The sequence below is a fragment of the Megalobrama amblycephala genome, linkage group LG19 (genome assembly GCF_018812025.1).
Source record: "Megalobrama amblycephala isolate DHTTF-2021 linkage group LG19, ASM1881202v1, whole genome shotgun sequence".
Taxonomy (NCBI): Eukaryota; Metazoa; Chordata; class Actinopteri; order Cypriniformes; family Xenocyprididae; genus Megalobrama; species Megalobrama amblycephala.
The window spans coordinates 27,306,366-27,320,213 of record NC_063062.1 but is presented as its reverse complement, the minus strand read 5'-3'; the positions used below and the strand labels follow the sequence as shown (position 1 = coordinate 27,320,213).

General features: G+C 35.9%; 1 protein-coding gene across 1 annotated transcript in view; it reads right to left on the bottom strand.

Annotated features, from left to right (window-relative positions):
- Window positions 1-12,910, bottom strand: part of rasa2 (RAS p21 protein activator 2) — a 52,963-nt gene extending 40,053 nt beyond the window's left edge. Inside the window, exons 1-2 of the mRNA XM_048169483.1 lie at window positions 12,779-12,910; window positions 882-1,005 (exon numbers count right to left, since the gene is read on the bottom strand). Of these exons, the coding sequence (XP_048025440.1) occupies window positions 882-1,005; window positions 12,779-12,836 (182 nt within the window). The 5' untranslated portion in view covers window positions 12,837-12,910. The remainder of the gene's footprint in view (window positions 1-881; window positions 1,006-12,778) is intronic.
- Between the last annotated feature and the right edge of the window lie 938 nt (window positions 12,911-13,848).

The following is a 13,848-nucleotide window of genomic DNA, read 5'->3' as shown; positions in this document are numbered from 1 at the left end:
TCTAAATTAATGTTAATTTCAACATTTACTAATACATTGAGCAACATGAGCAAACAATGAACAACTGTATTTTTATTAACATTAACAAAGATTAATAATAAATACTGTAAAAAAATGTTTTGTTCATTGTTAGTTCATACATTAACTAATATTAACTAATGAAACCTTATTGTAAATTGTTACCAAAAGATTTAACCTAAAAATGTGCATCATGTGGTAACATCTAAATTAACTGAAATCAAAAAATATTTTTTAACATAACCAAACACCAGCAAAACTCAATTTAAAGTGATATTATCTGTAGACAGGACTTAGGTTAAAGTGCTTGATTCATATGTCTTTATGACCCTTTTTGGATCTTCTAATTTTTGGTTACCTGGACTTTGAATGGAGGGACAAAAACCTCTCAGGTTTCATTAAAAAAAAAATCCAAAGTCTTTTGGGTTTGGAACGGCATAAGGGTGAGTAAATGATGACAGAATTTTCATTTTTCTCTGAACTATCCCTTTAAGGGTTAGATCAGGTACAAATTAGGGTAACAATTGCGGGTTACCACCAGCATTGTTCTGGCAAGTTTAGAGCGGTTAAAACTTCACATTTTTCTTTTTGTTTAAATCTAGTTGATTATCGCTATATATGGTATTTTGAGCAACTACTGTGATGGACGAAATAATAAAAAAAACATAAAAGGGCAGTCTTTCCGCTCTCGTTCAAATTACGTGTACATAAAAGACAGTAAAAAAATTGTAGGTCTGCATTTTAGTGAAGCAGCATGAAAACCACATATATGAGAAGTGCTGTACTTTTAAGATAAATATCAACAACATCAGCACGTAGTTTGCATGTGATGTTCGTGTGCTTATGTGTGTTTCCCATCTCACCTTACACTCTTCTCATAGACTTTTGTGCGGTATACTTCCTCCTGGTCCAAACTGATTGTACAGAAGGTGCAGAGGTCACGGAGACGGTTCGGCCCTGAGCTCAGACCCAGATTCTTTGCTTCACCTGCCGAGAGGAGAATAACAGGTGTGTAATTCACATTATTGCAGAGGATATTACAGTCAGACACAGTTTTCCCAAAAATAAAATGTCAATCTGTGTTATGTAATTTTTTTAGGTATATCTGAAGATTGCATTTGAATAAGAGGTTTGCCAGTTGTGGGGTCGGCGATATACGGCCACTAAGACACGCTATCGCGCACACACACATTTGCAGGAGCGCTGTGGTGGTGCAGAGGCTTGAGGCGGATGTGGCTGATGTACGTGGAGCTCATCTAAGATGTGGTTACAGACGAGAAGCATTAACTTCCTCCCAGCATGCACTGGGGCTTCCAGGAGAGCGCTGATTCAAAAGATCAAATTCAAAAACACACACATACACAACCACACATATTAATGTGTCAGAGGGCAGATGTAGCCATAACTGATCCAGACCACATCAAACCAAGATGACACAGCTAGAGAATGCAAGAATACACGAACGAGCACCTTATAACTTTTTATCTCAAATGTATATTTTTTTAGATGCTCTGGATTCTTTATTGTGGTTCAGAGCTTTCAGTTTTAAGCCTCTAAAATCACCACAAAATATTTTGTAAAAGCCATTCATAAAATCGTTGTCTTGCGATTCAGCTGTTGAACATATTCTTAGTAGAGACAAACCTTATGTTTGAAAGAAGGCATGCATGTCATATTTCATCGTAAATTAAAAAAAAAAAAAATAAGACTTATATTTTGCATAAAGACAATACAGCCTATTTCATGACCTTTATCATTTTTAACAGTAAAATTATCATATCAAATAATAAAAAAAACTATTTCCTCAAATTCAAATTCTCATTTCTGTAATACAAAAACAAATTATTATTCTCATTACCATAATGCAAATTAAAATGAAGTTCAATACAGTTGTTAAATATTTAGGCCCATATGTTTTTTATATAAATATATATATATATATATATATATATATATATATTACACACACACACACACACAAACACAGATTTTAAATATATATATATATATATATATATATATATATATATATATATATATATATATATATATATATATATATATTATATTATATATATATATATAAGTCATTTTATTTAGTAGTTTTTGAATGTTATTTATGCTGATTTAGTGTCAAAACAGGATGATTATCATTAATGCATTATAGAGAAAAAGGAATTTCTTTTTTTCTTTTTTTTTTTTTTGCAAAAAGAGAATTCAGAGGCTAACATGTCATGAAAATAATTTCAAAATGCATATCTTAAAAATAACCTTAATATTTTGCATGCAAAATATAATTTCTATTCTTCTTTTTGCCTGAAATATGACTCCATAATGTGTTGATGACCCTATAAAATTCACCCTACACGTGAGGCTTATATTCTCATTAGGGAGCAGAGACTGAATGCACAAAGTCTGCAACATACACCTTTAGCTATTACACAGTCTCGGTTTCCGGCACACGCACGCACACACACACACCTCTTCCCCTGAACCATTCAGAAAACAACAGCAAATGCAACCCAGAGCAGCTCATAATGATGCTCACAGTCGACACAGATAAAGACTCAGAGGAAACTAAACTCCCAACAGCATACTGCCGCAGGGAGCCGTGATAGCAGCCAATGCCCTAGAGTTAACCCTCTCTTCTCACACACAAACACACAGGTGTGATGAAGACAAGCGAACATGTGTAGCACTGTATGCTTAGCAACGGAAGTGAACACAAACCACAACCGTGAGGCATGAACAAACAAGATACAAAGGGCTCCACACACATGCAGACACTAAAATCTGGAGTTCCCTACATGCACTTGTACTCACACACATTCATAGACATAAACAAACTTGAACAAAAACCGTGTAAAAAATGCAACCATACCGGATACATTTCTGTGAAATGAGTTGGGCCAATGAAAATAAAAGATATGATTAAAAATATAACATCAAATATGGCCATCATTTACTGTTCACACCCATCCTTGAAGGTGTAATAGGTGATTCCCTGCAGAAATATTTTTTGTTATGCTGGTTGAAAGTCTCATATCCTGATTGCAATCACTATGTTAAATGGTCTAAATCTATTTTTATGTAAGCAATAAGGTACAAGAGGCTGTGCTGTATCGTGAATAAGTCACAGCTGAAGGGTGTTGTTAGGCACGACGCAAAGCGGAGCGCCTGCAACCCCTTCAGCCGTGACTTATTCACGATACACCACTAGCCTCGAGTACCTTATTGCTTTTATAAAACGGTTACCACACAATACAAATATTAAAGCCAAAAATATGTACAAATGCAACTTTCATGAAGTAAACTTTCACTAAAAGCCTTCCTTCTGCCAGAAAAAATAGTCCCTGACAGTGAACAGCAACAGAAGTTACATTATTACGCCATTAGATGGCGGCAAAGACTGTCTTTATGAGTGTGTCAGTCTGTAGTGAAGACTTTTAAATTGAAAAAACTGAATTGTTGTGAACACGGAACTAACAAGAACACAGAAATGCTTTGACTAGCGCTGTCAGTCACGGGAAAACCCCTTAACTGTTAAAAGGACAAGATAATACATCGGACATTTAAACAGATTTTTTTATTATGAAGGAAAATGCTAAATCTGAATGCAGGAAATAAACTGAGAACAAACAGTTTACGTTGCTAAGAGTGGTTGCTAAGGATGTTGTGTAGTGATACACAGAACCGTTGGGTGAAGCGGTCATAGCCGTGTTTTATCATGAACTATTGACCAATCAGAATCAAGGACAGGAACTAACCGTTTTATAATTATATATCATCTGTGGAAGGTGTAGGACCATAAAATATTCATTCATTCATTCCGAATGAAATAATACAATGTCCTACCTGCCTGTCAGCGTATGTTTTTACATTCCCTCTTGCACCCTGTTCACACAGACATCATACGTCATCAGCGTGTATCATGCTATGCAGAGTTTATGTAGACAGATGTTAGTCACAGAGCACTACAAACAAACAGCAGCCACCTTTTACAGTTCCTACCGAATCAAAACAACGACATAGCAACCGTACGTAATTAAGAGATGGCAACCCGTGACGTTCTATCCAGGGCTGTTCAGTCAGACTCGGAATTAAGCATATCCATGTTAACAGTATCAACACCGAAATTAATCTGCAGCAGTCAACACTGAAATGAATTTGTACAAGCTCTCTAAGTTGTATATGTTCATTATTATTGTAATGTTTTGTGCTTTCAGACATGAGGTAGTCTAACATTGTCTCTTGTGGTTCTTTGATGAAAGCAGCTGTGTCTGTGTGTGCGCTCATGTTTTGGAGGAGGTGTGGCTTTGGACGGTAATTTGCAGGGAGGATGGAATCATACGCTTTCAATGCTAGCAGGCTAATGTTAGCATATTCCAGATCTCCTTCTGCACCTTTAATGTTAAACATCCTTAAGCTCTTGCAGAATTAAATATTTTGCCTAATTATGATATTTCTTTCAGCTAAAAATAAGAGTGTCGTGTTCTGTTTTTATCACATTTTACGGTATTTCAATTGATCAGAATTACACAGATTTTCCTTCAAAATCAATGTAGAAATAAGGGGAAACATCTATAGATTCCATTTGCATTTTATCTATACAGAACCATCGGTTTCCCTACTGTACAACTGTGAGTTTTAGTTTCTGGAGTGTTTGGATAAAAAACAAAACAAGACAAAACCCCACATACAAACACACACAACACAACACAAAACATAACCACCAGTTTTAGAGTATTTTTGGATACAGAAGACAAAACAAAACACCAAACACTAGACAAAAAAAAAAAACAACAAAAGAAAACAGAAACATTTGTTTATACTATTGTCACAACTGTAACTGAGTGTTAGTTATGTAGACAAAAACAAAACAAAACACCAAAGACAAAAAAAAAAACTAAACAAAAAAACAAGACAAAACAAATGGCCACAAAACGCATGCCTACAAGGAAAGCTAAACCAACAATGAAAAAAAAAAAAATCCACATTATTACTATTATTATTCAATATTATTGAGCTTCTATTCATAACAGCTTGATATATTTTAATTTTAGGCAGAAATACTCTGATGGCAACTGAAAATAGTTAAAATCTATATTCTTTAATATTTTTAGTACATAATATGATCTTGTGAGTGACATTGCAACAGTTAGTTAATATCACATTCACTCTTGGAGAGGATTGCATCACTTCGTTTGGTGGTAAAAGCAGAGACTGTTTAGCGTTAGCTGTGTAAGCACTGTACACTGCTAAGGGTGTGTGAGGTGACAGCGTCAATCTGCTTCAGCTCTTTAAAAAACTATTAATGTCTAATCCCAGTGCCACTGACTGTGAAAACTAAAGCGACTCTTGAGCCCTTGCTAAGCCCTCCTGCCCTGAATCACTCACAACCAGCTCCAGAGACCCGCTGTGATCCCTAACTGCTTTTAAAAGAACTTAACATAGACCCACTGGATAGACCGGAGGGGGAAACACTGAGTTGGTTAGTTTTTGACCCCATCTTTGACCCTAATTTAGCCAGGCTCATAATAATTTAACTTTGCAAAGTCCTTGTAAAAAAAAAACTGAAGTTCCTTAGAAAAACGCTGAATAGGCAGAAAAACTAACTTTACAAACTAAACATGGGCTGTGTTTGGAATTGAGTACTAGTCTACTATTTGAAAACATACTGACTATTTTTTTAGAGCATTAGCATGGTGTCCAGTATTAGCCAAATCAGTAATACATTTTATTATTACACAGCTTATTAGGTTATTACACAGCTCTCTTGAATAAAATAAAATAAAAATAAAATCAACATAATTCATGCGTTACACTGGAAATGAAAGGTCAAGTTAAGTGCACAGCATTGTGGGATACTAATACGTGCAATGTGTTATGCTGCACATTTTGGCAAATTTAGCTGGATATTATGAATGCTCATACATTGAAAACTGACGAGTATTCTGAACATAGCCCTAGTGCTGTTCCCTCAACCCCAGTGACATCTGAAAGTATGAGACAAAATATATACACAGTATATACAAATATACATTATATAAAACTACATTTACTGGCCACTTTATTAGGTACACCAAGCTAGTACCGGGTTGGACCCCCTTTTACCTTCAGAACTGCCTTAATTCTTCATGACATAGATTCAACAAGGTGCTGGAAACATTCCTCAGAGATTATGGAATCTCCCATTCCACCACATCCCAAAGGTGCTCTATTGGATTGAGATCTGGTGACTGTGGAGGCCATTTCAGTACATTGAATTTAGTCATGTTCAATAAACCAGTTTGAGATAACATATAGGGATGGACATGGTCAGCAACAATACTCAGGTAGGCTCTGGCATTTAAACGAGGCTCAATTGGTACTAAGGGGCCCAAAGTGTGCCAAGGAAATATTCCCCACACCATTACACCACCACCAGCAGCCTGACCTGTTGAAACAAGACAGGATAGATCGATGCTTTCATGTTGTTTACACCAAATTCTGACTCTACTGTCTGAATGTCGCAACAGAAATCAAGACTCTTCCGACCAGGCAACCTTTTCCCAATCTTCTACTGTCCGATTTTGGTGAGTCTCAGTTTCCTGTTCTAAGCTGACAGGGGTGTTACCTGGTGCGGTCTTCTTCTGCTGTAGCCTATCTCCTTCATGGTTCAAGGTATTGTGGGTTCAGAGATGCTCTTCTGCATAGCTTGTCTGTAACGAGTGGTAATTTGATTGGTAAATGAGTGGTAAATTTTTGGCTTTCTATCAGCTCAAACCAGTCTGGCCATTCTCCTTTGACCTCAGACATCAACAAGGTATCTTCACCCACAGAACTGCTGCTCACTGGATATTTTTCTCTTTTTCTGACCATTCTATGTAAACCCTAGAGATGATTGTGCGTGAAAATCCAAGTAGATCAGCAGTTTCTGAAATACTCAGACCAGCCCGTTTGCGACCAACAACCACGCCACCTTTAAAGTCGCTTAAATCACCTTTCTTCACCTGACGCTCAGTTTCAACTTCAGCAGATCGTCTTGACCATGTCTACATGCCTAAATGCATTGAGTTGCTGCCATGTGATTGGCTGATTAGATATTTGCACTAACAAGCAGTTGAACGGGTATACCTAATAAAGTGGCCAGTGAATGTATATGCTGTGGGTTTGTCACAAATGCTATGTGTATGTGTGAAAGTAATACTTCTGCTTTACCGGTGTGATTCTATGGATAGTTTTTATGTGTTGTTCAAAACTATTTGTGACAAAATAGTTATTGTGAAAGAAGTATGAAGGTGCAAGAGAAGGATGAGGTTTGAGAGTGAATGGAGTAAGCGGTCAGAAGGTTATGAGTCAATGAGTGTGAGCCACAAGTTTTAAACACCAACCTCAGCTTGTTTGTTATGTTTAAAGACCCCATGAAACCGGTCTTTTGGGCGTGACATATCAAAGAGCTTGTTTTCTTTTAAAATAGCCAACAGACTTCACATCACTGACCACAAAATCATGGTTTGCTTTATGCTTTTGCTAAAGAGTAGCAGGCTTTTTATTGGAGTAAATTCTGGACACGCCCATGAGTACAAGATGAGTCATCATTATTTCTAGTCTATTTTCTCTAGAAGAGAAAGACAACTTTCCTTTAAAAATGAAATACAATACAATCATTTCATGAATGCAGGGTAACAAGGAAGAAAAAAACACTACTAGAAAACAAAAGGTTGTATGGTGGTTTAAATATAATAGGCTATCAGGTTTGTCTACCAAGTACTAAAATGTTCTAATAAGAGTGTCGGAATTGGTTGACACAGGAACAATGTGGCCAGTATAAAGTCGTAAGAGTATGTTGTAAGATGGTCCTCATAGAGCCAGCCCTTAGTTCAGTTCCTCTTTGTTGGCTGTTATTAGTATACTACTGAATGCTTCACAGTTCTCCAACACATCACAACATGAAAACATTTCCTCCTGCTGTTTGTATATGTGCACGCACACCTGCCGATAGCCGGTGCTGGTGACCACATGTAAATGTGGCCGTTTGTGTGCAAAAAGAGGGGGAAAGAAAAGAAAAAGATAACATCAGAGTGAGCAAAAAAGTCTTTTAGTCCATGAGGGTACCAATTACACTTTCCAATGGAAAGATTCATGGCTCAAGATCACAAAAAACGTTTACCAATGCAAAGGTATTTTGAGCAAAATATTGCTAAGGTGTTATGAATAGTTTAAGGCATGCTTCTCAGGTATTCAGAGAGAATTTTAGTGAGTTGCTAAGGTTTTTCTAGTTGTTTTAGCATGTTTGTAAGGTATTCTGAAAGAATTTTAGCATTCTGCTAAGGTGTTGTATGTTAATGTGTTGCAAATGTGTTATGAGTTGATTTTAGCATATTTCTAAGATGTTGTGTGAGTATTTTAGCATGTTAGCATGTTTTTAGTGTGCTTCTATCTGTATTGTCATGACATATCCTAGGACTGCACAATTAATCGAATTTCTAATCGTGATTACAATTACAGATGCCGCAATTACGTAATCGTTCAAATGCGCAATTACAAAAAAAATCCACTTACATTAGTCTGTGTGCCTAAAATGTTTTTTTCTTTCTACAAGTTATCTTAAGTTTTTTTTTATGTTTTAACTTTAGTTTTAGTATAACATTATAATACCATGCCTATTTTTACTTTTTTTATTTAAAGAAGAAACCAAAACAATGTATAGATGACATTTGAGGCCTAATGCTATAGAAAAGCAATTCAAGTTTTTCAGGAAGAGTGTTTTCATCTTGTTTTTATATAAAAATATGGCATGCAGTTGTTTTAAACAATAAAGATATTCAAAACATTCAATGTAAATTGTGCTAATCGTAATTAATAATCACAATTGCAATTTAAAGGGAATAACCAACAATTATGATTTTTGTCATAATCGTGCAGCCCTATATCCTATAAGATGATACTAAAGGAATAAAATAACCTATCATAGTGATTCCGGTCAACTTATAAACTAATATTCAGTAAAATAGGTGGCCAACTTGTGTGAGTTACTACACGCTAACAATCCTTAAAAATAATGCCCAATGTACTGTTAATATGAAGGAATTATCTGTATTGATTTTTCACGTGTTTTACCTGTATTGTAAATGATGAATTGCATTATCATGTTGTATTTTAAAGTTAAAGGAAATGAACGTAAACTTAACAAAAAAAAAGGTATCGGTAATATTATCTGTTTTTCTATGGATTTTTTTTTCTTACTGTGAACATTAAGTATGACGCTTCTGGGAAGCTATTCAAATCTTTATTTGTTAATTTCTCTGCAGAAACTATGAAGTATAACACTTGGCCCAAGTATATTTGTCATTATTATATTTTTGACCGTGTTGACAGGCTTATTGTGGCCCAAATCTGAATTAATATCTGATTTTCTGTTAAGCTCAGGGATTTCAGTGGCTTTAGCAGATTGATATTATTGCAGGAATTAAATCAAAAACATTATGAAGGCTGCATGCACAGAATGGTTTATTTTTGTTTGTTGAGGCCATAACCTAATTTGTGGTTATGCTTGCTGTTAACATACGTTCCAATTAGGACACTTACGTGGACAAATCATTTGTGACGCACTGCACACAGTGGCCTACGTACTCAAAACTCATAACAGTCATTCTGAAACCGTGGTGTGCTTTTGTGAATGAGAAAGCCATTGAGCTGCATTCATTCACCTCATGGACCAATGGGCAGTAGCCATTACTAGACAAAGACATAACAGTTGTTGTCAACCAACTACATAACACTAGTAGACAAATGAATGCCCTTATCCTTTCATAAAAATAGGAGTGGAGCAAACCACACCATATATTTAGCCCAGTGTGTTAATAACCACAGACTAACTGCACAACTAAAACAGTTAGCAACTGATCAATTGTTCAGGGTTACGTGTGTTACACTGTCCCCTTTGAGAGTTTCGGATATGCTGGACAATTTGATTTGATAGCACATGATTGATGTCATGGGACATGTCTCTGTTTACAGTGTGCCATTCAGTCGGTATCTCCCTGATTTTTCCTGAACCTCATCTTTTCAGTCAGGGCGAATAAAACTCTGAGTAAGGAGTGGTTTGACCAAAGACTTCAGTTGTGTGTAATTTAAAAAACAGTTCTTCGGAAGGCTCTGACATCAGCAACCAGAGGTTTATCCATTAAAAAAAAAAAAAAAAAAAAAAAACACGTCAGGTTTAAATTATAGGAAATGTAGGTTAGATAATGTAAAAGTGAACAGTACCTGGTTTATTCCCAAAGTTTACGAACAAGAGAGCAATTATTTATCAGTACTCTGTAATTTCCTAAGGACTTTCCCAATTCTTCATGAAGTTCATCTGTAACTTAAATGCACTAAACATGACAACATTTTTATATTTTCTGTCAGATCATATGAAACTAAATTTTATATGATTTTACATGCATGTATATGAAATTTACATTCACATCATATAACAGCATGTTATTCACTAATATTGCTGTTAGCATTTTTATCACTTTACTCAACACATTATCGGAATTGAGCTGAGGTTGGAACTTTCAAGTTTCCCAAATGCCCTGAAAGTCCCAACTACCAAAAACGCCCCCACACTCCCATTGTAGACAGCTGTTTCAGTACAGTGGCAACGCAGGTTACTGGGTGGTTACTGTAATCAGAAAAGCCTACCCTCATCCAGGTGAAAAGATAAAAGCGATGTCATTCACACAATCATACGCCCATACACAGTTTTAAAAATGTGCATAAAGGGCTATACATAAGACTAATGCTGAAAGATCTATTAAGGTACTAGTTTCTAAGGTACTAAACAACTTATATATGGGTTATAAATGGAAATAAAACTTTTTAACAGAAGTTTGTTCAAAATAAAATGTACCGCACAGGACATCTTTTTCATTACATTATATTGAAAGTTTTTCTTTTTATACTCCGGTAAAATGAAGAGCTATTCTACTTCATATGAATTATGCAATATCATTTGGATATGAGGCTTCCAGTGAGCTTTCCAGTGAGCGATGAATTACCACGAAGTTACTTGCAACACAGAAGGTTTCAGTTCAATTTTTTTTTTTGGTGGGTGAGGGGTGGGAGACAGTAAAAACATAAGCACCAATCATTTTGACATTGTAAAGAAAATATCTCTTTAAATAAATTGAAATTAAATTTGAATGAGCTCAGTCTATTCAAAACACACCTGACATGTCAAAATCTCAGGGACCATTTTATTTCAGACACGGCAATCTTTCATTTGCCTAATAGTGACAGCTGTCATATCCCTTACAAAAAAGTGCCATGCACTAAAAGTACCAAGAGTATCATAAAGTATTATCATAGTACACTTTAAAAATATGCTATTCCCTTTTTAATTTTCCAATCAGTTATTTTAAATGTCATTCAAATGTTAGTACATGACAAAACCTTTTACTTTACCAAAAATACCATTCTAAAATAATGGTATCAAACCTTAATATAAAAGTACACTTGCAGTTTAATTTCCGATCAGTTCATTTAAATGATATTAGATGTAATTACAAAGTTATTACTTAAAACATTTTTACACCGTACTGCGACGGCCTCTACCAAAGTGATGAATGATGATGATACTCATGTACAATTGAATTGAATTTGTCCTTTCAAAGAATAACATTTTATTACCACGGGAGAACTCCAAAAATAATATGGTATTACCACGGTATCATGTCCAAATTGATTTTAGTTCCATGGTAGTTTGCAGGGATTCCCTGGTACAAGTGGGCAATATGTCTTACATACTATATAACTAAATCAACAGGGCTGTACTGGATTATACAAATGAATGTCATTTATAAGGATCACATCCACTTTTTACCCTGTAAATAAAAAAATAAAAAAAAAAAACCTTACAAACAACTATACCTAAGTTAATCCAGCTATTGTAAAATCATAATAAATTAATATGGGATCTTCTGAGTGTAAAAGCTTTCTGTCATTTTAATTTCTTTTTTAGATGACAGTAGCTCCTAATACCAAGTTACCACAGTATTATTGTACTAACTATAATGAATGTATAAAATAAATTAAGTGCGTGCTAAATCATATTTAATTTGAAATCACTTCACAATTATTTAGTTAAAGTTTATATTATACATAATATACTATTCGCCTTTACAAATGGTTTTGAAGAAAATTGTAAATACTATAATAATCTGTGGCAGTGTTCGCGTATTTAAAGCGATGCAACAACTTCCGTCCAGCTCAGAATTTGTCAAATTTCGGCGAGGATCCCACCGTCTATTTCACAACCTCAATCCGGGTAAGAATGAAACAAACAACCGCCAACTCTGGTGACATAAAGACGCGTTTAGTTAAAACGGGTAAATAAAGAACACTATTTCACTCCTGTACTGACATTTTAGTGAATAAAAACGGCGGTTGTGAGGGGGAACCAGGCTGTGGAGCATGTTAGCACCACGGCTAACTCACAGATAATGGGGGAAACAATTAACTGTATCTGTCACTGAAGATGTAAACATTACTTAAACATAAAATACCGAAAATCATGTGAGCTACATATCCAAACGGTGCGTAAAATGTGACAAACAGCGCTGGATTCTCAGAGCCCCATCCAGTAACTCTGAGTGTGAGTGTGTGTGTGTGTGTGTGTTGCTCCTACCGCGCCCCTCTTTCCCCCGTGCCGATCCTTTTCTTTCTCTCCCAAAGCCATCTAAACATACTCTTCCACACACACACCAAACTCGCAGCGTGTCGCACTTACATATCTTTCCTCGGAGGCTCTGCAAAATCCGGATTTTCGTGTCGTCTTCTTCCGCCATGGTCCAAGTTTCGTCTCTGTACAGTACATTCAACACTTATCACATCCGTTTATGAATGCAGGCTCATGGACGGACGGCCCCGAAGCGTCACCGGCTCAGCGCGATTGGTCGCGACACCAGACCGGGATTTGTGTGAATCAACTCACACAGGCAACATCATGTAGTCAAAACAAACGGAAGCCCTAGTGGAGGACGAGCGACAGAGCAGATGAACGGGCACTCGGAAGAAACCCAGTGACTTGTTTTTTAAAACTTACTTAGTTGTTCACCGAGAGAGCATTTTTGGAGTTGTAGGTACTTACCATACCCCAAATTACTGTCAAGATACACCGCTCACTAGGTTTTGAAACAGCCCCTGTGTGGGTAGTTTGGAAAGCAGTACAAATCTGATAGCTGTGGTTTGGTGGATAGACTTTGTCTGGCCTTAAAGGAATTTTAAGATTGAATAAAAATCTCTTGAAAACCACAATAGTTATTAGTATGATTATTACTAATAAATAAAACTTATATGACATTGTTGTTGTTGTTTTTTTTACCTTTATGACAGAGTATAATAATAATATAATGTAAAACATCAATAATTATCATATTATATAATATTATTTTATTGCCATTAATCAGACTATGGACCTATTTCACAAACTGTGGAAATTATATATATATAAAATATATATATACACACACACACACACTCTCTATATCGCCAAAAGTTTTGGGACGCCTGCCTTTGTATGCACATGAACTTTAATGACATCCCAATCTTAATCGTTAGGGTTTAATATGGAGTTGGCCCACCCTTTGCAGCTATAACAGCCTCAACTCTTCTGGGAAGGATTTCCACAAGGTTTAGGAGTGTGTTTATGGGAATTTTTGACCATTCTTCTAGAAGCGTATTTGTGAGGTCAGACAGTGATGTTGGCGAGAAGGCCTGGCTCGCAGTCTCCGCTATAATTCATCACAAAGGTCTTCTATCGGGTTGAGGTCAGGACCCTGTGCATGCCAGTCAAGTTCC